A 25545-nucleotide genomic window follows, 5' to 3' on the forward strand; every position below is an offset into this window, starting at 1 on the left:
AAAATAAAATACATTATTACTATTATGTTATAATAGTATTAGTAATAGTAATAGTAGTAGTCGAAGTAGTAGTGGTCTATTTTTAGGGAGGGAAAATTATTAGATGTGGATTCATGTTAGTGTTAAAAAAAAAGTTTCAGTCATGATTCAGTTGTACAGCTCTCCTACACTGCACCCAGATGATGCCTCCTGACTAGCTAACATGCTGTCTTGATTGTTTTATATTCTTTGTCACAGTGTTCTTCTGTTTCTGTTTGTCTATTTTACAAATATGACTTGATATCTGTTCAGTGCTACTTCAAATAAATATATTTATATAGCATTTATATTTTTGTTATATTTTTATTCTAGTATGTGGTGTTAAAAAAAAGTATAACCATCAATGAACCGGTGTGTTATGATGTGGCGTGTTGTTGGGCCGGGTGTGGTGGTTCGCTCTGGGCCAGAAAGTCCAGGGAGACTTTTAGGTCCGCTAATTAATTATTGCTATTAATGATGAATAATGTATTTGGAAAATTTAAATATTGATGTTAAAACACTGACATGAGGGCCCCATTCCTATATTTTGCCTGGGGCCCCCAAATCACTAAATATGGCCATGTAGATAATATTCTTCAAATCTGGCCCTTGAAGTCCAATTGTTTAACCTTTGATCCTTTGTTAAAGAAATTCATAAAATACTCTGCTTTTATGGATATGAAACAATTGCAAACATAACAGGTTTATAAAACAATATCTTTGTAAAATATATGTGTGCAACAATTATTGGCACCCTTTTAGTCAATACTTTGTGCTACCTCCCTTTGCCAAGATAACAGCTCTGAATCTTCTCCTATAATGCCTGATGAAGACCATTCCTCCATACAGAATTCCTCCTTCAAATTTCGAGGTCCACGCTGGTGGACTCTCCTCTTCAGTTCACCCCACAGGTTTTCTATGGGTTTCAAGTTAGGGGACAGGCCATGGCAGGCCCTTCCCATTATACACTGACTGTAAAAGTGGAACTGTGAGCAATCTTGAGCATTACAATAGGACTTCTTTAAGTCTAAGGAACAAGAATGTATAAAATGTTTATATATGTATCTGTAATGTGATCTAGAGATCAGTTTTTGTTTTATGGAGCTAGGACCATCCTGAGCCAAGATATTGAAGTTTCAGTAAACAGCTGTATAACCAAAATTTATTGTGTGCCATCACAAAAAGATGGCCATCTTGGTTACACCAAGTAAAGAAAAATAACAAAATAAAAAACTGGTGGTTTTACAATGCAATACTTAGAGGTAATCATAAAAGGTAAGAGCAAGCAATTTGTGTTGGACTACTTGAGATGGAATGACCCTATAATTATATTACCTTACTTCAATTCACCTGCTATGCCATGTCACCTGTAATTTGAGGATTTTAGGGGGTAGCAGCCCTGTGTAGCAGTCAGTGTGAGAAATGGTTAAAAAATCAATAGATTAATGTAGTTGGTTCAAACGCGTCATATGGACATGGAGTGATTGTTTGCAGGCTATTTGTCAACCAATTGTTTAAAAAAAACAATATATTTGTGTGTGTTTTCAGACCACCTTTGAAAATGGTCCAAGTGATCAGGTCACAAGATACCCTTTACCACACTCAGACTTGTACTTAGCTGCCCACTTTTACTTTTTATATGTTAAAATATTAATGAAAAGTCAAAGGAGTGATCAGAAACCAGAAAAAAGTTACTGTGCCTCTAACCTGGCAGTCTGCCTTTGGAGAAGCTCTCAGAGTCCAGGTGATATGTATCCTGGAGACGCATCAGAGCTTTTGCTGCACCCTTTTGGTCCTCCTCATCTGGAAAAAACTGCTTGTGCACAGAAATGTTTGCGATGAAACCTGAATAACAGTGAGATGTAGAGAAATAGAAAAAGAGAGAACAAAGTATCATCATCACCACCACCACCATCAAAAGAAAACTGCTGGAAATTAGTACAGACTTATATCAGACTTTTACGGACATGTCAAGGAATGTTTTCCCATTTATCCAAGAATATATCCATACCACACCATACAAGAGGTCAACTGAATGTCACAATCTCCCCTTTAGTCAGAGCTGTAGCCTGCAGTGTGCTTGGAGTGCCGGCGTGCATGAGCCAGGTGCATGAGTGCTCAGCGAGCGCATGCTCTTCGAACGTTGATAACTGTGACATTGTTTAATATGGACACGTGCATTTGTTTTGTTCTGTCTCCTCCCCATTTTGTCATTAGTTGTTGTTCGAGGGTATGTCATCATTGTTTTCAGCTGTCAGCACTTAATGCTGATTATGTTCGTGATAAATACCTCTCGCTTCCTTGTACACCTCGCAGAGTATTGTCGTTAGACAGTAGTTAGTTAAAGTTACTTACCTCGATAGCTTAATTTAGTTTAGCTTTAGATTAGTTCACTTAGACTATGCTGGTGTTTTCCGCTCCCAGTTCTCAGTCATGTTTTGACCTCGTTTATTGTGACCTCGTTTTGTATTCCTGCTTAGCCCAGTATACGCTTGTTTGCCGATCGCCCGACCCATTGCCTGTTTTTGACTACGCCTTTGTTTCACGTTTTGGATTTGTCTGCCTGCCTCCTTTAATAAACGTCTTTACCTGCACCTGCTTCCGTATTCAACTCCCTTACGTCTCGGGACGTGACACTGAGACTCATTTAAACACAGAGCTTATGTTGAGGCAGATCCTGCTGGAAATTACAGCACCTCCAAAATGTATCACACTTCCAAAAGCGTTTTATGTGAAACCGCCACCTCTGCAGCTGGATGTTTAAAGTCTCATGCAGCAATGTTATCAAATCAAATAGTTTTAGGTTTAAATTCACCAAAAGTAAAATATAAAAAAGTTTTAAAAAATACTAATCTTACAGTATATTACAGATACCAAATATTGCTAATAGTAAATCAAGTCAAGACATGGCTTTTATTGTCATTTCAACCATATACAGCTGGTACAGTACACAGTGAATGAAATAACATTCCTCCAGGATGATGGTGCTGCATAAAACGACACACAAACCACATGAGACAAGGCAGAACTAAATAAGACCTACACGTTCTGCATAAAGTGCACGTGAAAATGTGTGCAAACAACACAAGACAGTACAGTACTACTACAACAGAACCATGGACACAGTAAGTGACAGTGTAGCACCGACCAGTACATAGTTCTAGTGTGGAAGTGTCGGATATAACAGGCAGTGCAAAAAGCAAAAAGAACCTGTCCTGTTAAACTGCTGTATGGTCTTGGGCATCGTGCTGCAGCTTTGTGTCAGGGTCTTGGCAATCTTCTTATAGCCTAGGCCATCTTTATGTAGAGCAACAATATAATAAAAAAATGCTGTACATGTACACAAAACATACCATGACATAGCATGTAGCAGATTATCTTATACCATATATGGACATAGCAGTTATTGCGGTAGCAGCCATGTAAAGGATATAATAGTGACAAGAAATTAAATATAATATTTTTATATAAGTTTGGAGCAAAAGTACACGTAATCAGTACAGAAATGTGCAAAAAATTTCAGAGGGAGTGGGATGGTGTTCAGTTAACCCTCTTACCCCGTATGGCCAAAAAACTGGCTTGCCCGTCTTTGATCTATTCCCATAAGGACAAAATACCGGCTTGGTCATCTATGCCAAATCCCCGTAAGGCCGATATAGAGGATTTACAGTGTAAACGTTATCCCCGTAAGGCCGGTGTACCGGCATTACTCTGCTATGATTCCTTACTTATTTAATTATTATTTTTTGACCCGGAAGGTTGATGACGTCATGACGTCACGACATGATTACGTTATTACGCCGGCATTACGATGAAGCTGATCCAAGCGTGAATATTGGTGTAATAGTAGAAGTGAACTAAAAATGTCAAAGCGAAAAGCTAATTGTGTTCCAGCTAAAGTTACACCTACAGTGAACACAGGTACATCTAAAACAGTGAAAAAAAAGAAAAAACATACACAGTTACACAGGCGAGAGCGAGGATTCTAGATAGTGACAGCAGTGAAAGTTCAGGCGATGTTGAAACCGAAACCGAAACTGATAGAGACGCAAACTCTCGTGATTCAGACCCTGATTCGTCTTCATCTTCAGCATCAACCAGTGCGACTGACACTGCAGGGGTCTGGAGTCATAACCTGACCATCTCTGTGCATTCGTGAAAACACTACCTGCTGGTCTGATTATCACCAGAAAGTTGACTTGGCACTAAAATGCATTTATTTATTTATTATTTACTTGAATTTATTCAAAGGCATTGACCACGCTGGTACTTCTAAATGAGTAGAAGGATTTTAGCGAGCATTTTTACGTAATTTCTCTAGTTAAGAATTGTGCTCTAAGTTTAGTAAATACACTGAATTGCTTCATTTTCAAAGTAATATTACACAAATACATTATTATAAGTTGTTTCAAGGCCTAAAAATGTTAAAATTAAAATGCTGATTTTGGCCCAGGAACTCAGGGTTGGCGTGCTGTTTCTCTGGGGAATATAGGGTTATGGGACATAATACTGTGGGAACTTAGGGGTAAGAGGGTTAAGTGTGTGTGTGTGTGTGTGTGTGGGTGTGTGAGTGTGTGTGTGAGTGTGTGTGCGCATGTGTGTGCATGTGTGTGTGTTTGTGTTCCAGACGGCAGTATGGTGAAGAGTTGATGTGAGGGGTGTGTGAGGTTATTCACAATGCTGGTGGCTTTGCGAATGTAGCCTGTGGTGTAAATGTCTATGCTGGGGGGAACAAAGACCCAGATGATCTCAGCTGTCCTCCCTATGTGCTACAGGGTCTTGCGATCTGATATGATCGCCATACCAGGCAGTGATGCAGCTGCTCAGGGCATTCTCAATGGTTCCTCTGTAGAACGTGGTGAGGATGAGGGGAAGGAGATGGGCTTCTCAGAAAGTAGAGACACTGCTGGTCTTTCTTGGTTATGGAGCTGGTGTTGAGGGACCAGGTGAGGTTCTCCGCCAGGTGAAGACCAAGGAATTTGGTGCTCTTGACGATCTCCACAGAGGCTGTCAATGTTCAGTGGAGAGTGGTCACTTTGTGCTCACCTGAAGTCAACACGTCATTCTGCGCCTCAAACCGGGTGTAGAAGTTGTTCAGCACATCTGGAAGGGAAGAATCACTGTCACAGGTGGGTGGTGTTGTCCTCCAGTTGCTGACAGCCTGAATGCCCTGTTACATGCGCCGCATGTCATCGCTATCTATGAAGTGACTGTAGCTTTTCAGGGTGTGTGCTTGTTTTGCCTCTCTGATTGACTGGGACAGTTTGACTTTTGCTGGGCCACCTGGTCACCTGCCCTGAATGTGGAGTCTTGAGTAGTCAGCATGCAGCTTTTGGTTGGAGCGTGTGGTAATGATCTTGGAGACAGTGACGTTATCAACGCACTTGCTGATGTAGCTGGTCACTGATGCCGTGTATTTCTCCAAGTTGGTGGAGTTGCTGTCAGTTGCAGCCTCCCTGAACATGTGCCAGTCAGTGTTCTCAAAGCAGTCCTGCAGAGATGGTTCTTGATGGCCAGGTTTTCACCTGCTTCAAAACCGGTTTGGAGCATCTAGTGCTGGGATTAGCATCACAGAGATGTGGGCAGAGTAGCCGAGGTGGGGGAAGGGCTCCACCTGGTACATGCCAGGGATGTTTGCGTAAACAATATCCAGCGCGCTCGCCCCTCTCATTGTAAAGTTCACATGTTGGTGGAAATTAGGGACCACTGATTTGAGATTCGCATGGTTGAAATCTCCAGCGGCGATAAACAGTCCATCAGGGTGTGTGTTCTGCAGTTCACTAATAAGCCCATACAGTTCACAGAGCACGTCCTTAGCATTAGCACTTGGGGGAATATTCACTCTGGTTATAAGAACAATGGCGAACTCCCATGGTAAATAAAATGGTCTGCGTCTAACAGTCATAAGCAGAAACTAGAAACTAGCACCAAGTTATTGCAACATTTAGTGTTGATGTAAACACACAAGCCACTACTGCAAGCCTTACCGCACAGAGCTGCATTTCTGTCTATAGCCTAGCCCATCTTTATGTAGAGCAACGATTCTTTTTTTCAGATCCTCAGATAGTTCAGATCGTTCAGATAGTTCAGATCCTCAGATAGTTCTTTGCCATGTTGAACTTCCAGTGACCAGTATGAGGGAGTGTGAGAGCAATAACACCAAATTTAACACAGCTGCTCCCCATTCACACCTGAAACCTTGTAACACTAACAAGTCACATGACACCGGGGAGGGAAAATGGCTAATTGGGCCCAATTTGGACATTTTCACTTGGGGTGTACTCACTTTTGTTGCCAGCAGTTTAGACATTAATGGCTGTGTGTTGAGTTATTTTGAGGGGACAGCAAATTTACACTGTTATACAAACTGTACACTCACTATTTTACATTGTATCAAAGTGTCATTTCTTCAATGTTGTCACATGAAAAGATATAATCAAATATTTACAAAAATGTGAGGGGTGTACTCACTTTTGTGAGATACTGTATGATACCCTAAGCATTACTCAGGAATCTGGATATGAATTTAACTAATTTGAAGTACTTTTTTGCTAACATACAGGCTTCTAGTATCCAGGAATTTCTATATGAAATTGTAAACTTAATCCTGAATCTACAATGGATAAAAGAAGTCTAAACACCCATGTTAATACATGGCAGGTTTGAAAATTTTTCCGTATTTTTCGCTAAATATTTCTGAATGTTTTTCACTTAATTTTTAAACATTGTAATTTCAAATTGAGGATAGAAAAATTTCTGACATGATTTTATCTTGGTTTATTTTTTTCTGACATCACGAATCCCTTTATATACAGGTTGGCTGTGCGTGACTTTCAGAAACCTAGCTCTTATATAAGCATCTCCTCTCAGCAGGCACTGATTTATTGTGTGTCACAATTAATGGCAATTATATTTCATTTATCCTTTACTTTACAATCATATCATGCTACAGAAGTACTCTGTATAGGTTGGCTGATGTTAGGATTTTAGCAGTTAGTTTTTGCCCACTCTGCAATTCAAGTGCTTGAAAGCCAAGTTATTAAAACACACGCTATTCTGCTCATAATGATTAATGACAATTACATTTTACTTATCCTGAATGACAATGTTACACAGGTACTCTGCTTGTTACAGGAGCTAGCACCATGGCTGACATCATCATTTTAGTATTTAGCTTATGTCCACTTGGGTATTAAAGTGCTTGAAAGAAAATTGGGGAAGTGCCGATTTATAAACGGGAGGCAGAGTTGTGGTAGGTGAGTGGTATGGATTGTACACCTGCAAAGAATTCTGTTAATGAAATGTGTGTTGCAGTGAGCTGTGGCAAGGATAAAGAGAAGAAAAAACTGCGCAGAGAGAGAGAGAGCTGGAGAGAGAGATAAGAGCTGCATGCATTTGTGTGCACACGTCAGTGAGAGAAATCGCTAAAAAAGCAAGTTGGAAAGTGAAAGTAGAATAAAAGCCACTCCATGGGCTCAACCCCAAGCCTGCCTCAATCCTCCTCATTTCCTCAAGTCCATTTCCAAGTCCATTTCCCCAGCTGCCACCCCAGCGGCCGATGCAGCCCTGCCACCCGCTGCCCTGGCCAAGATGGGCCTGCTGGACGACCTTGAGGACTTGATTGAGCTGTTTGAGCTTGTTGCAGCTACTCACTGGGGAAACGCAACTCTCAGCCCAGAAGCTGCCAGTCAGCTGGAGTACCTGATCCTAAAGCGAGCAATACTGTAACGGATTGGCCGGACCCTGAAACAACACTGCCAACACTTCCGCATGCTAGCATTCGGTGAAGTTGGCCACCCAGTTGCCTATGCCCAGAAGTTCATGGACCCTGCTGGAGGTGGTTACAGATGAGCACGATGCTAGAGAAATCATTGACTTCGTGGTACTGGAACAGTTCGTCGCACAACTTCCAGAAGGGTCAGTGGCATGGGTCCAGTGCCACCATTCCACATCACTCAGAGAGGTGGTCTGGCAGGCAAACCCTCTTTTCCTCTTTCTCCATCTCTTTCTCATGTTTCCACCTCTTCCCTTTTCCAATCCACCCCTAGTCCCCCTTCCCGGAAGCGGGGGCCCACTTCCCCTTTCTCTGTCTTCCTCTTCCCTGCAGGTGAGGGAATCCAGTCACACAATTGCAGAAGTGAAGCCTGGGCCTGTTTACTGGCACTGCAGGGAACCTGGGCACGTCCAGGACCAGTGCCCCATGATGGAGATAGGGACACTGTTCTGTATCCCTCATGTGCTGCTGATCGAGCTGGGGCATGAAGAGGGGAATGAAGCCCTTGATTAGTTGCATCAGATGTGCTTGAGACATCATCTGTTTTGCATATTTGTGCTGTTGTGAGGAATTCTTTTCAGGGGATTGAATAATTTTGAAACTGGAGAAATCATTATAAGTTGCATTTTCAGTTAAATTTGGGGAAAACATTTGAAGCGTTCATTGTGTTGAACTACTTCAATTGGTTTTGTTTGATTTGTTCATTGCAAACAGCTGAAAGTCTGTAAATTTTGACAATAGACCTGATTTGCAATGGGGGTTGAATTTTGATTGCAACTAATACACACACACACACACACACATATATATATATATACACACACACACACACACACATATATATATATATATTACATACACACACACACACATATATATTACATACACACACACACACACACATACATGGGTGGCTGTGACTCAGGTGGTAGAGCGGGTTGTCCACTAATCGTAGGGTTGGCGGTTCGATTCCCGGCCCACATGACTCCACATGCCGAAATGTCCTTGGGCAAGACATCAAGTTGCTCCCGATGGCAAGTTAGCACCTTGCATGGCAGCTCTGCTACCATTGGTGTGTGACTGTGTGTGAATGGGTGAATGAGTGTAAAGCGCTTTGGATAAAAGTGCTATATAAGTGCGCCATCTACCATATACATATATATACATATATATTATATACACACACATATATATGTATATATACACATACATACATAAAGCAAAATATGACTAATACATAATTTAGAGTGCCTCCGCTGCCCTGTCATTTATCTGTGTTTTCAGGTGAAAACAGAGATAGTGTTAGATAACTATCTAACACTATCTCTGTTTTCAGGTGAAAACATTACTATTACTAAGGTTTCATTACTAAGGTAATCACATTGAAATTTATATAGTGTTAGATAACTAACTAACACTATATAAATTTCAATGTGATTACCTCACCCGAGTCTGTAAGTGATTAAAAACCTATCTACTGGATTCATTATGAAAAGAAGGCCACCGAAACAATTCAAAGCTTACAGACTGCATCTACAGACCTGTCCAGGAGCAACATCGCTAATTCCATGTCCAGCTTCAGTCCTTCATCAGTAATAAAATAGTCCATTTTGGAAAAGAAATACCAGTGTTTACCCTGGTGTTATTTCATCTCATGTGTTTTTTTTTTCCTGAAGCATAGCATAATTTTTTTAAGACAAGAATTATGTGGCTGCACTGGGAGCTTACAAGCTTCAACCATGTAATCAACTTGTGCTGAGGCCATGGCTTAAACCGTTAAAAAAAAATAAATCATGTTCTGCATATTTTCCAAGGTTATTTCTACATGTAAGAAATATAAAAATATATTGCACCTTTAAACTAGGGCATTCATTAAATGTATCAAATGTTCATACTGTCAGTTGACAATATGTATCAAATGTTCTTGCTGATATGTCTGTATCACAAACAGACAATTAAGGTTTTACTCTCAAACACATGCAGTAATTACAATTTACCCAATACAGCAATACAGTCGGTTAGTTGTATGATAGACTGTGGTTAGGATTATGACCTCTGTGTGTGTGTGTGAGACAAATAGGCCAATGCTGAAGATTTAGGGTTAGGGTTAAACTCTCAGACAGTAATCTGAGCACAATATTAAAATGAGGACTCTCCAGCTGTGAGGTGGCAATGCTACCTGCTGTGCCAACTTGCTGGCAAAGTCCTTCATTATATGTTTACAATATACATTTTAACATTTCTACCATTTGAGACATGTCTTGAGTTATTTTTCTCCCCACACACTCTTACCTTTTGTTGTATTCCATGTTTTATACCACATTCTTTTCCAGACAAATGCAACTATGGATACTTACTAAAGTAATGTAAATAAAGAAACAACAAATGAAAGAAAGAAAATACAAAACAAAAATATATTAATTCCTTAAAATAGAAAAATAGCACTAGCTAACTCCTTTTTATCATTGCCAAACAAAACATGTACTATGCTGTTAAAGTAAACCAAAACTTTATTAATTTATTTTTTAAAAATGTAGTGAAAGGTTAATCTATAAAGTGAATGTGCCAACTTGCTATAATTCCATCCAACTCAAAATAAAGGCTATTGTTTACCATCTGAAGAGTCCTGTAGCACCAGACTTTCTAGCTCAGACCATTCTGTGTTAAGTCTCTTCATCAGCTTGTAAGCATTCACTGGATGAGCCAAAAACCCTTCAGGATCAGTAGTTGATGCAAGAGTTAGCACATCCAGCCTGTTTGCCCAGCTGTAAAAGATACAGGAATATCAACATAGCACAAAAATTTGATAAACATTTTTGTACATTAACACATACTATATGGCCAAACGTTTGTGGACACCTCACCATCACACCCATATGTGCTTTTTGGAAGACCTCCAACCACCCACAACCTTGGCAAACCATGTTTTCACTGAGCTTACTTTGTGCATTTGGACATTGTCATGCTGGAACATGTTTGGGCTTGGCCCCTTAGTTCCAGTGAAGGGAAATTATAATGCTTCAGCATATACTCTCATCCTATATTATTGTGTGCTTCCAACTTTGTGGCTACAGTTTGGGGAAGACACAAAAATGGGTGTGATGGCCAGATGTCCACAAATTTCTGGCCACATAGTGTACATTTTGGCCTAGCTATGAAAGTATTTTGCCACACATACATACATGTGTACAATATGTTTGAAAGCAAGAACAGAAACTTCCTTCAATATGTCTGCCTTGTGTAAGGGTGTACCTTTTCACAGCATCAAGCTTGGACTCCTCTGCTTTGATGTATTCCTTCAGGGAGTGAACCAAATCCCTCTCTGCAAAGATCAAGTCTGTCATTTGGCCTGAGGGTGAGATAAGAGTGGAAAAACATATGTCCAATACTTCAACACAATATTGACTTCCTAATTTGGTTGTACATCAGATGTTTGTTTTATAACATACTTGCAAAATTTGCATTTTGCAGACTGATACTACATCAATATGGCAAAGGCCAAAGATCCTTGAGAGTGTTGAGAGTTCTTATGATCCAAATGGTTAGATATTTTTTTATTAAAGTAATGCAGAGTCATGCCCTAGGTTTTTCTTTTAACTTACTGCAAGTCACATTACAAACCTGATACAGAAACTTGTCCATCCTGTGTATGACAATTTCATATTGGCATTAAGTAGTGACAACTGAAGTGTGGATTTTCAGAGGAAGAACAGTGCTGTGTTCTTCTATGGCCTCAAACCATGAAAGCACTGACTAATTATAGGGGTATACTAGATACAGCCGCAACACAAACAGCATTGTTCACATAATGGTCTGCATATTTTATGTACAGCTGGAAGAAAAGTGATGTCCACTAGACATAGGCTTATGCAATATTTATATTTTTCCTGCTCATGATTTACCATTAAAAATGTGATTAACATATGCATTTACTGTTAACTACACTCAGGTCCATAAGTATTTGGACAACGACACAATTTTTGTACTTTTGCCTCTGTACACCACCACATTGGATTTGAAATGAAGCAATCAAGATACAATTTAAGTATAGACTTATAGCTTTAATTCAAAGGGTTTATTTTACATAGTCAATCCATTTTCACAAACGTAATTAGACAAAATGACGATAATAAATAAAATAATTATTTTTAATAGTTGGATGCAAATCCTTTGCAGTCAATGTCCATCCATCCATCCATCCATTTTCTATACTGTTTATCCAACAGGGTCACGGGGAACCTGGAGCCTATCCCAGGGAGCATGGGGTACAAGACGGGGTACACCCTGGACAGGGTGGCAATCCATCTTAGGGCACAATCACATACACATTCACACACCCATTCATACACTATGGACACTTTGGACATGCCAATCAGCCTACCATGCATGTCTTTGGTCTGGGGAGGAAACGGGAGTACCCAGAGGAAACCCCCGCAGCACAGGGAGAACATGCAAACTCCGCTCACACAGGGCCGTTGCAGGAATTGAAATCCCATGGTGTGAGGCGAACGTGCTAACCACTAAGCCAGCGTGAACCCAATCCAACAACAACAAATGCTGAGTTTCCTCCCTTGAGATGCTTTGCCAGGCCTTCACTGCAGCCACCTTAAGCTGCTGCTTGTTTGTGGGTATTTCTGACTTCAGTTTGTCTCTAGTAAATTATAAGCATGCTCAATTGGGTTGAGGTCAGGTGAGTGACTTGGCCATTTAAGAGCATTCCATTATTTGCCTTAAAAAGCTGTTGGGATGCTTTCATCATATGTTTTGAGTCATTGTCCATCTGTACTGTTAAACTCGATCCTATCGGTTTTGATTAATTCTGAGCAAAAAGTATAGCTCTATGTTTTATAGATAATCTGGGATGCAATGGATCATGAGCTTTTCCTTTCCTTCTACAAACTCTTCTCTTCCCATCATTCTGGTACAAGGTAATCTTGGTTTCATCTGTCCAAGAAACTTGTTCCAAAACTGGGTAGTTTTTTTTTACATTTTATAGATGTTTTCTGGCCTTTTTGTTCAAGTATTACCAGTGGTTCTACAATTGCATCTTGATGTAAACCCTCGATATTTGCATTCATGAAGCCATCTCTTGATTGTAAGCTTTGACAATGATGCAGCTATCTCCACGAGAGTGTTCTTGACTTGGCTAGATGTTATGAAGGGGTTTTTCTTCTCCATGGAAAGTATTCTGCTATTATCTATGGTCTTGCAGGCCTTTTGGTGTTGCTGAGCTCACCAGTGCATTCATTCTTTTTAAGAATGTACCAAATTGTTGATTTGGCCGGTCCTAAAGGTTCTGCTATCTCTCTGATAGGTCTGTTTTGTTTTGTTTTTCAGCCTAATGATTGCCTCTTTCACTTGTATCAACACCTCTTTGGACTGCATATTGAGAGTTCCCATGAACAGCCACCAAATGCAAATGCAATACTTGGAATGAACTACAGACCTTTTATCTCCTTTTATCTCATGAAATACCAAGGCTACACCCGGCCATGAAACTGCTTATCGGTCAACTGTCCAATTACTTTTGAGCCTGTGAAAATGGAGGGACTATGTAAAAAAAAAACGTCTGTAATTCCTAAAAGGTTAAGGCAATATTTTGTTAAACCCCTTGATTTTTAGAGGAAGAGTGTTCTCCTGTGCCCTCAAACCATGAGTGCACTGACTAATTATGTGGTTATACTTGATGTGGGCATAGATACAGCAGCAACACAAGCAGAATTGTTCACATAATTGTCTGCATATTTTATTATTATTATTATTATTATTATTATTATTATTATTGTCTGCATATTATATAATGTACTGCTGGAAGAAAAGTGATATCCACTAGACACAGGTTTATGCAATATTGTCTTTTTCCCTGCTTATAATTTACCATTTAAAATTGTGATTTAAAAATGTCTAATTTCTAAAAAGTTCATGCAATATTTTTGTTAAACCCCTTGAATTAAAGCTGCAAGACCACATTCATCGTGACTGCTTAATTTCAAATCCATTGTGGTGGTGTACAGAGGCAAAATTACAAAAATTGTGTCATTGTCCAAATACTCATTGACCAGACTGTATACACGTATCTAATATTAGCTAAATTGAGCATACATTGATAGATTTTATTTAATATTAATGAATTTAAAACATTCTCCCTTTAACTTGACAGAAGGCAAGGACTCCCTGCAAGTCTACATGAGAACATGTAGGGAAGGTGGTGGGGCTTCCACAGGGTGTCAGTTAGGGCTGCACGATTATGGCCAAAATGATCATTCCGATTATTATGATCAGTATTGAGATCTCGATTATTTATCACGATTATTCATTGATTTTAGGGACAACATATTTTTATTGTACTTTCACATTTAAATAAACAGACTGCTGCTTTCACCTCCATGTTGTGCTACATTCCTGCTAATGTACAAATCTTTGCATCAAATTAGACTGATCCTTAAAGTGCATCATCTCGTAGAAGCAAAATATAAATAAAACTTTAAAAATCCCTTAAAATTTTACATTTCCTCAGTTTAAATATTTGATATGTTTTCTACGTTCTATTGTGAATAAAATATGATTTTATGAGATTTGAAAATCATTGCATTCTGTTTTTGTATCTTTTATATCTTTTATCATATCTTTTATATGTTGATGCTGACAGTTGTTGTGTCTCACATTTTTTTAAGAGGAAACCCCCATAGATGCCTTTTCTTTCAGCAGAGGGAAAGTTTGAAATTATGGCCCTGTGCCATACATGGGGTTTAAAAAAAAAAAAAAAGGTTGCTTGTGCTGCCATCCTTATGGAGGTCTGCAAATAGTGTCTCTGGACTTTCTGTCAGTCTCTTGTTTTTATAAACTTTTCATGAAGTTTCATTTGAAATATCTTTTGGGTAGTTCAGTGGAATGGCCTCCACACTTAGGCCTAGGGTTATGGGCCATTTGCAACTGTACTTGGGGTTGGGTGTGGGTAATTCCTGCTATTGTTTTGGCATGTAGGTCAGCTGGTCAGGTAGAGCTGAATCCTCATAGAGCATACAGTTGGGATAAATAAGTGGTGGAAAGCAAATATAATACTATTAATAATTACTTGAGACTCTTACTTGAGTAAGAGTAATAAAGTATACGATGAGAAGACTACTCAAGTTATTAGTTGCTTTGGATCTGATTAAAATCAGAGGAAAATCCTGAATTTCAGACTACATGGAGAACTCTGTGTCTGTGTGTATCCGCACATGCACGCTCTGACGCACTCGTTTCTTCCCCGTCTCCAGGACACTAAAAATGTGAGCAGTTGGTTTGTCAGACCACTGCAGCGCATCACACCTAATTGTACGTCATTTAAATTAATGATTAAAACTACATATATTCATTAATATTTAACAGTAACGGAGGAACAGCACCGAACGTACCAATTTCTGTGATTAAAAATGAACTTGAGTAAGAGTATAAGTATGGCCAGTTAACTATTAAAAGTATTTTTTGATTTCAAAAAAGTTACTGAAGTAAATGTAGCACGTTACTACCCACCTCTGAGTATCTGTGATAATCAGGATATGTAAATCATCTTATGAATATGCTCTTTCTGTAGCAACACATTTGGTAAATGTTGCTACATTTTTAAATTAATACATAAAATGTTTGAATATTTGGTTTAATTTTGATCGATTCACACAGTTCAGTACAATATAACTAAATTTAATCAAGTGGAACCGATGTACGAATTAAGTAAATTCAATGAGCTTTTTTTCCAGTGTGTGGACTTGTGTTCACTTTAAATCACTACTTAAATCATTTTTAATCTAAGAAAATAACAAAGTTTTCAATTGGCTATAAAGGAGAAGATGGAATTCATTCTACGGTGAACAAAAAACGCTAATTTAAAAAACATTAAACTGAGCTGATACACAAACCCTAGTCACTGGTATACTGAACCTGCATGCTAGCACTGAGCTATTCAAACACACAACAAACACACATTAATGTAGTTACCTATACTACGTGACTCAACCATGCTCACGCTTTAATTAAAGAAGGTTTATCATACGCATTGATGAGAAATGTAATATTTTTTATGTAAACCATACATAATATTTTTTTCTGAAATCTACCCGACCACACATTACATATTTTTCAGGCTCAACAACCTTTAATGTGCTCTGCTGCTTGTTGCTAAAACGGTTCTGAGAGCTTTTCACAGAACCATGGGTCAACAACAAGCAGGTGGGCTTCAGTGAAAGAAACAGTACCGTTTGGTTGGTAAAATAAGAATTTTGTATATAGTATATGTCCAGGCAGAACTACTGTATCTATTAGCAAGCCTTGTTTATTCAAATGAAACATGACTGCCCCTTACCGGTCCTGTATTTCCTGTGCCCGCAGCACGTGCGTGATACCACATGAAATCGTATTTAGAGTATCTGCACAGTTTTGTAACAACATAGTGTTCATGAGAAATGGGAAAAAAAAAAGAAAAAAAAACCACCCACATTTTTGCTTATAACAGTTCTTGTAAAATCATAAAACTGGTCTCGGTAGATTTCGGGGGACATATCAAGTTGAATTATATGACATTTTCTTAGATCGGCCATTTTATATGTCAGCCATTTCTGTATCATTACGAAAATAGGTGTGTGTCATCTGCACCATGCCATGAAGGTAAACAAAACGTTTCAAGACAGCACCACCTTGTGGTGTCCTTCCTGTCCGCTATTTTGAAATGTTTTTGAAAACCTACTTTCATCAAAAGCTTCTTGATAAACAAAAGATCATGTCGTAATTATGGTGAACACCTACTGTTCACAAGATATGAAAAACATATTTTTTTGCTTATAACTTCTGAGCAAGTTTGTCATAAAATCATGACCATGCTACACCATGGCATGCATTTATTATTATTATTTTCTCCCCCAAAAGTGTCTGCGAGTCAGAGACCGTAAGTTGTAGAGACACCAAACGTCACTACTTAAGCGCATTGACACTCGTCTGTCGGACGCTAAGTGGTGCTAAAATAAGCACTTTTGGGTTTTGGTTCATGACTGGAACCGTAAAGGCTAGAAGCAAAATTCTTTATTTCTCTGACTCCTTGAGCCATGCCCTACAAAATGTACCCCATTTTGAGTTTTTGGAAAAACCTACTTTTTAGGCAAGAGGACATTCTGAGGATGCACAACAAGTTGCATCAAATCTTGCTAATAGGGGGCACTAAAACTGAAAAACCACTATAATGATGAATTTTTGCTAATAACTCTGCATCCATGCTTGCTAGCATATAATTCTTGCTTAGTATGAATCCTTGCATCAAGTGCTACAAAATGTATATCATTTATTTTATATAAATTGAAAAAAATACTTTTTTCAACTCGTCTTAGGCCATTTGTCTGATTCACAAAAAAATAGGTATGTACCATCTCGAGATACTCCAGACAAACATTTATCAAAAGAATTTTGATTCATGGAATCTTTGTGGAGATATAGAACCATATATTTGTGGGTGTGGCAAATAATAATTAACTGGCTTAACTGGCAGATGTCCAAACTTCAAACAGTCTGAGAAAACTTGCCAAACTTCATGAATGTCTCATGTCCGGTGGGCTAACAGGAAGTACTATGTTATCAGCCATTTATCTCAATGTGAGTGACAGATGAGGGCTGAAATGCTAATATTGCCCACAAGAGGGAGCCACAGGACAATAAATCTTTTTAAGTCTAATCTATTTCCATCAGTTTCCGTCTTTTTACTCATGTCCTTAATTATCAGGCCTTTATACACATACACACACACACATATACATATATATAATATATATATATATATACATACACACATTATATTATATATATATATATATATATATATATATATATATATATATATATATATATATATACATACACACATTATATTATATTATATATACATATATATATATATATATATATGCATGCATGCATGCATGCATGCATGCCCTAAAACTGATCATGCAGAATAAACCGTAAGGCCTAGACTTGAAAATTTGAGGAATGGTAGTAGACCCCCAGTCTATAACTGGCAATAACTCTTGAACATTACTGAGTGTGACCAGTTGGTGGCACTAAAATAGGATAAAACATTAATTTCTCTCTAACTATGGAACACTTGGTCCAATTGACACGGAAATTTATGATTTATAATACACAATTGTATGTTTTGTTTCAGCGAAGCCAGAGGACAGAGGACAGACAGCAGCTTAGTAAAGTTGAGGATTGTGTAAAGGACATTAGACGTTGGATGCTAACTTCCTTTTACTTAATTCCGATAAGACAGAAGTACTTGTATTAGGACCACGTGTAGCTAGAAGTAAGCTTTCTGATCACATAGTTACTCTGGATGGTCTTTCCGTTTCGTCATGTGCAGCAGTAAAAGACCTTGGTGTGATTACTGACTCCAGCCTATCATTTGATGCTCATGTAGATAATATTACTAGGATAGCCTTCTTTCATCTCAGAAATCATGTAGTGACAATATATTTCTTATCTTAGAAATCTAAGATAAGAAATATATTGTCACTACATGATGCAGAAATATTAGTTATGCATTCGTCATCTCTAGACTAGATTACTGTAATGCCTTACTGTCTGGATGTTCTAGTAGGTGCATAAACAAACTCCAGTTAGTCCAGAATGCAGCTGCTAGAGTCCTAACTAGAACCAGAAGATACGACCATATGACCCCAATCTTATCAACACTGCACTGGCTCCCAGTGAAATCTCGCATTATTAAATACTATTATTAACTTATAAAGCACTAAATGGTCTCGCGCCACAGTATATAAGCGACTTTTTGGTTTTCTATGATCCGCAACGCCTACTTAGATCAAAAGATGCAGGCTATTTGACGGTACCTTGAATAGGGAAGGCTACAGCAGGCGGAAGAACTTTCTCTTATAGTGCCCCACAGTTATGGAACAGTCTTCCAATTACTGTTCGGGACTCAGACACAGTCTTAGTGTTTCAGTCTAGGCTTAAAACGTATTTGTTTACTCAAGCCTACCCTGACTAGACTTTCTGTTATGCTAAGCACAGTCCTAATAATCTTTTCTCTCCCTCTCTCCTTCTTGTCGAGCCACACACGATTTTATGGAGATACTAGAGATCCTGAAACTTTCTGCTCTCCGGACCTGCCTGATCCGTTTCGGATGTCCTACCTCTGCATGGAGCTCTCATCTACTCCAATTCCAGATTGCTGGGACTACGGCTGCTTCTAAGGCCACACAGACTTCATATAAAACCATAATGAACTTTTTCACACTATCTGTTGTTACCCAGATGAGGATGGGTTCCCTTCTGAGTCTGGTTCCTCTCAAGGTTTCTTCCTCTTAAGATCTTAGGGAGTTTTTCCTTGCCACCGTCGCCCCCGGCTTGCTCAGTTGGGATAAATTCGCACTTTTAATATCTGTATACCGTGTTTATATTTCTGTAAAGCTGCTTTGAGATCATGTCTATTGTAAAAAGCGCTATACAAATAAAATTGAATTGAAAATTTGGAATCATTGTCTTTGTCCAAGGTCCAATTGGTATTTATGTTTCTATGCACTTAAATGGTTTTACATACTGCAGTGTTTCATGCAAACACAAGTAATTCATACCATTTGAAAGATCTTTTGATTCTGAACAAGTTTGCCTCAAGAACCATTGGTGTCAGTTAAATATTTGAGATTACTATTTTTTTTTAAACTATTTTGCTAACTAGTCCTAGGTTGTTTCTTAACTAAATAAAACCAGGGCAGGACAATTGGGTGGACTTAGATCAATAATTATAAAAAATAATAATAATAATAATAAAAAGTTGAACTTTTGATTTACCATCGCAAGGCCACATCAAAACGTTTGAAGTGGTTGTGGCCACTTTTACTTAAATGGCTATAACTCTTGAACGGAATGAGATCTTTTCGCCAAACTTGTGATAGTTATATGTGGGTGCAATCTGAGGACACGGAAAAATTACTGTGTGACCAGTTGGTGGTGCTATAACAGGATAAAACATGAAATTGGTACTAAATATGGTACAACTGGTCCAATGAACTTGAAATATAAAAAAAATTGATTTGCAATATATCTCTTTAAATTATCTTGCTTTTTATTTGATTTCAGTGCTTATAGGATTGCACAATATTAAGTAACTTCTTTTTACAAATGTCCTTAAAGGTCCTAAAGTGCTCAAACCCTGATAATTGCTGCTTTCAGCTATATTTCTTCTTCTACTACTACTTCTTTTTCTTCTTCTTATTATTATTATTAGGCGTTCAAGCATGAACTGCTGAAACCTTATTGTTTTTGAAAGGATTATTATTATTATTATTATTATTATGCCCTAAAACTGATCGTGAAGACCCCACCGTAAGGCCTCGAGACTTGAAATTTTGAGAAATGGTAGTACTCCTCCATTCTAACACTGCCGCTAAGCTTCATCCTGTTCAGCCACACAGTCGATGGCCGTTAATTTTTGAACTGTTTTGAACCGTTCTTCAAAACATACGAAGTGGGCATGGCCACTTTTACTTAAATGTTTATTACCCTTAAACAGAATGAGATATTTTCACCAAAATTCCCACACTTATGTATGGACCCAATCTGAGGAAGTGTAAAAATTACTGAGTGTGACCAGTTGGTGTTGCTAGAACAGAAAAATGCATTTTTCCAACTGACTTGAAAATTTGCATGCAGTGTCTTTGTCAAAGGTGCAATCAATATTTGTAAGGACGGTCATGTATTTTGAAAAAACATGTCCACCATCAGCCAATTAAATTTCAGCAGCTATTAGACAAGGTTAACAAAGGCCAACTGGAACAAAACTTGGTGGACTTGCTTGACTCTTGGTTCCAGAGGTCTGTGAGAAATATTAAACTAATTGGCGACTCGGGGGGCACTAACAAGTTTTTCATGCACATAAATGGTTTTATATACCACAGAGTTTCACACAAACACATGTAATTCATACAGTTTAATGGAGCTCCTCATTCTGAACAACGTTTCTTCAAGAACCATTGGAGTCAGTCAAATTGTTCATGAAATATTTGTGATTAATTAAAAACAGACTTTTATGAACTCGTCCTAGGTTTTTCGATCAACCAAAATAAAACCAGTGCAGGACAATTGTTTGGACTCATTGTCACATTGTTTGCACATAGATTTTTTATCAAAAAAGTTGAACTGTTGATTCAGCACTGTGACGGCCTGCTTTTGAAGAGGGTGTGGCCACTTACTGAAATGGCTAGAGCTCTTGAACTGAATGAGATATTTACACCAAACTTGGCACACTTATGTATCAGGCTCAATTTGAGGTCAAACCCACAAAATAGCGAAGCTTGGCCACGTGGTGGTGTTATAACAGGACAAAACATAAAACAAGCACTAAATATGGAACCACTGGTCCAATCAACTTGAAATCTTGCATGACGTGTCTTTCTCCAAGGTTCCATTAAGTGTTGATGCCATAGATCACATTATTTGATTGACTATTACCAGTTTTTAAATGTTAATGGCATCTTCTCTAAGTTTAGCGTTCCACAAAGAAAAAGAAACACATTCCTTCAAAGGAAAAGAATTCTATGGACAGACACTGCTGTTATCAGACAGGAAATTTGCAAAACCCTTAACAAGCCTATATATACAGTTGCATTCAAAATTATTCAACTCCCATTGCAAATCAGGTTTATTGTCAAAATTTACAGACTTTCAGCTGTTTGCAATGAACAAATCAAACAAAAGCAATTGAAATATTTCAACACAACAAATGTTTCAAGTGGTTTCCCCAAATTCAACTGAAAATGCAACTTATAATGATTTCTCCCGTTTCAAAATTATTCAACCTCTTCATGACAAGCATCTTTAGTACTTAGTAAAGCACCCTTTTTCTGTTATGACTTGCTGAAAATAATATGCATAGCTTCTGGCAGTGTTCCTGAGGAATCTTAGCCCACTCCTCATGAGCAATGCCCTCCAAGTCAGTCATATTCTTGGGTTTGCATGCTGCAACCACCTTCTTCAAATCCCACCAGATTTTCCAGAGGGTGATGTGATGGCCCTGTAGAATCTTCCAGGACTTCTTCTGCAACTAAGCCTTGGTGGAATTGGAGGTAGGTCCAATTGGAAGGTTGGAAGTTGGAAGTTCCAATGATGCCCAAGCTTCAGCTTCCTCACAGATGGTACGACGTTTCTCCTAGGATTTCCTGATACTTCAATTAATCCACCATCTTGCCTTCTACACACTGCAGGTTTCCAGTGCCAGAGGATGCAAAGCAGCCCCAGAGCATCACCGAGCCACCACCTTGCTTGACTGTAGACAGTGTTCTTTCTTCATTCTTCTTCCTCTAGACATACCGCTGATCCATCGTGCTGAAAAGTTTTGTTTCATCGCTCCACAGAACAGAATCCCAAAACCTTTGTGGCTTATTTGTATTACTTTGAGCCGACTTCTCTTTAGCTTTTGGGTCAGTAGTGGTGTATGTTTTGGAGTTCTGGTATGGTTTCTGGTATGGAAACCTTCTGCATTTAGTATGTGCGTTACTGTAGTCACTTGAGGGTTTTTCACAACCTGCCTTCTCAGAAATCTAGTGGAGCCACTGATAGCTTCCTTTTTCTGCTCTGTCCACGTTATTTCAAAAATTTCTGCCCCAAGCCAGTTCAGGTATTTCATTTGTTCCAGCTGAACCACACCTGGTGCAACTAATGAAGCCCTTGATTAGTTGCTTCAGGTGTGCTTGAGACCTGTTTTGCATATTTGTGCTGGTGTGAGGGATTCTATTCAGGCAGTTGAATAATTTTGAAACTGGAGAAATCATTATAAGTTGCATTTTCAGTTGAATTTGGGGAAACCACTGGAAACAATCATTGTGTTGAACTATTTCAACTGCTTTTGTTTGATTTGTTCATTGCAAACAGCTGAAAGTCTGCATATATATATATATAATTATTATTATAATAAATATATATATATATATGTATATATACATATATTTATATATAATTATGTATAATTATATATATATATATATATATATATATATATATATATAATTATACATACACACACATACATATATACACACACATATATATACACACACATACAGTATCTCACAAAAGTGAGTATACCCTTCATATTTTTGTAAATATTTCGTGTGACAACACTGAAGAAATGACACTTTTCTACAATGTAAAGTAGTGAGTGTACAGCTTGTGTAAAAGTGTAAATTTGCTGTCCCCTCAAAATAACTCAATGCACAGCCATTAATGTCTAAACCGCTGTCAACAAAAGTGAGTACACCCCTAAGTAAAAATGTCCAAATTGGGCCCAAAGTGTCAATATTTTGTGTGGCCACCATTATTTTCCAGCACTGCCTTAACCCTCTTGGGCATGGGGTTCACCAGAGCTTCACAGGTTGCCACTGGAGTCCTCTTCAACTCCTCCATGACGACATCACGGAGCTGGTGGATGTTAGAGACCTTGTGCTCCTCCACCTTCCGTATGAGGATGACCCACAGATGCTCAATAGGGTTTAGGTCTGGAGACATGCTTGGTCAGTCCATCACTTTCACCCTCAGCTTCTTTAGCAAGGGAAAAGTCATTATCATGCTGGAATACAGCATCTCCCTCCACTGGCTTCCTGTAGCTGCCCGCATCAAATTCAAGACCTTGATGCTCACCTACAAGACCTTGTCAGGAACAGCACCCTCCTACCTCAACTCTCTCCTGAAGGCCTACGTTCCCTCACGGAATCTGCGATCGATTAGCGACCGACGTTTAGTAGGTCCCACTCAGCGTGGCACAAGGTCCCTTTCCAGAACCTTCACGCTGACTGTTCCTCAGTGGTGGAATGAATTTCCAATCTCAATCCGGACCGCAGAATGTCTCACCATCTTCAAAAAACAGCTAAAGACCCACCTCTTCCGTGAACACCTAACCAACTCATTAAAAATAAATAAATAAATAAATTTATATTTGCACTTTCCACCTCTACTCTGTGCACTTTGCTTCTTCTGGAACTCAATTAATGGATCTTGTATGGTAGCACTACTTGTATTGTTCTCTGCTTGATATATCGCTTTGCTTGTATTTTTCTTTTCTCATTTGTAAGTCACTTTGGATAAAGGCATCTGCTAAGTGAATAAATGTAAATGTAAATGTAATACTGCCTTGCGGCCCAGTCTCCGAAGGGAGGGGATCATGCTCTGCTTCAGTATGTCACAGTACATGTTGGCATTCATGGTTCCCTTAATGAACTGGAGCTCCCCAGTGCCGGCATCACTCATGCAGCCCCAGACCATGACACTACCACCACCATGCTTGACTGTAAGCAAGACACACTTGTCTTTGTACTCCTCACCTGGTTGCTGCCACACACGCTTGACACCATCTGAACCAAATAAGTTTATCTTTGTCTCATCAGACCACAGGACCTGGTTCCAGTAATCCATGTCCTTAGTCTGCTTGTCTTCAGGCTTTCTTGTGCATCATCTTTAGAAGAGGCTTCCTTCTGGGATGACAGCCATGCAGACCAATTTGATGCAGTGTGCGGCGTATGGTCTGAGCACTGACAGGCTGACCCCCCACCCCTTCAACCTCTGCAGCAATGCTGGCAGCACTCATACATCTATTTCCCAAAGACAACCTCTGGATATGACGCTGAGCATGGCACTCAACTTCTTTGGTCGACCATGGCGAGGCCTGTTTTGAGTGAAACCTGTCCTGTTAAACTGCTGTGTGGTCTTGGCCACCGTGCTGCAGCTCAGTGTCAGGGTCTTGGCAATCTTCTTATAGCCTAGGCCATCTTTATGTACAGCAACAATTTTTTTTCAGATCCTCAGAGAGTTCTTTGCCATGAGGTGCCATGTTGAACTTCCAGTGACCAGTATGAGGGAGTGTGAGAGCAATAACACCAAATTTAACACACCTGCTCCCCATTCACACCTGAGACCTTGTAACGCTAACTAGTCACATGACACCGGGGAGGGAAAATGGCTAATTGGGCCCAATTTAGACATTTTCACATTTTCACTTGTGTAACAAGCTGTACACTCACTACTACATTTTCACTTGTTACACAAGCTGTACACTCACTACTGTACATTGTAGCAAAGTGTCATTTCTGCAGTGCTGTCACATGAAAAGATATAATCAAATATTTACAAAAATATGAGGGGTGTACTCACTTTTGTGAGATACTGTATATATATATATATATATATATATATATATATATATATATATATATATATACATACAAAAATATATATATATAAATATATAATATATATAATATATATTATGTCTGAAAAGTTCAGACATAATTTATTTTGGTTTATCTTGGTTTTTCCTCACAAAAAAAGATTTATATATATATATATATATATATATATATATATATATATATATATATATATATATATATATATATATAAATCTTTTTTTGTGAGGAAAAACCAAGATAAACCAAAATAAATTATGTCTGAACTTTTCCCACCATGTGAAACTACAACTATCAGAAATGCAAGACAATTTCTTTTAGGAGATTACAAAAATTTACGAGCACAGTTGAAGTTTAGTGTTTTTTTGTTTTGTTTTTTTTTTAAGAGATGGTAGCGTTAATGTGCCACAATATAACACACAAGTAAGCATGAGAAAACTTGAGCTTGTCAATTATGACAGAATTTAGGAACATAGTGCGTGATCAATAATGGCGTTTGTGAGATCGGGAAGTTGAGAGAAGCAGATGATATTCAGTGTT

At 38.5% G+C, this 25545-nt stretch overlaps 1 protein-coding gene across 6 annotated transcripts in view; it reads right to left on the minus strand.

Moving 5' to 3' along the window:
- Positions 1 to 25545, minus strand: part of p4ha2 (procollagen-proline, 2-oxoglutarate 4-dioxygenase (proline 4-hydroxylase), alpha polypeptide 2) — a 108581-nt gene that overhangs the window by 63062 nt on the left and 19974 nt on the right. For all 6 annotated transcript variants that reach the window (XM_053648348.1, XM_053648346.1, XM_053648345.1 and 3 more), the window contains exons 3-5: positions 11045 to 11141; positions 10406 to 10557; positions 1726 to 1863 (exon numbers count right to left, since the gene is read on the minus strand). In XM_053648348.1, the coding sequence (XP_053504323.1) occupies positions 1726 to 1863; positions 10406 to 10557; positions 11045 to 11141 (387 nt within the window). The remainder of the gene's footprint in view (positions 1 to 1725; positions 1864 to 10405; positions 10558 to 11044; positions 11142 to 25545) is intronic.

Source organism: Ictalurus furcatus, chromosome 18 (assembly GCF_023375685.1).
Source record: "Ictalurus furcatus strain D&B chromosome 18, Billie_1.0, whole genome shotgun sequence".
Lineage (NCBI taxonomy): Eukaryota > Metazoa > Chordata > Actinopteri > Siluriformes > Ictaluridae > Ictalurus > Ictalurus furcatus.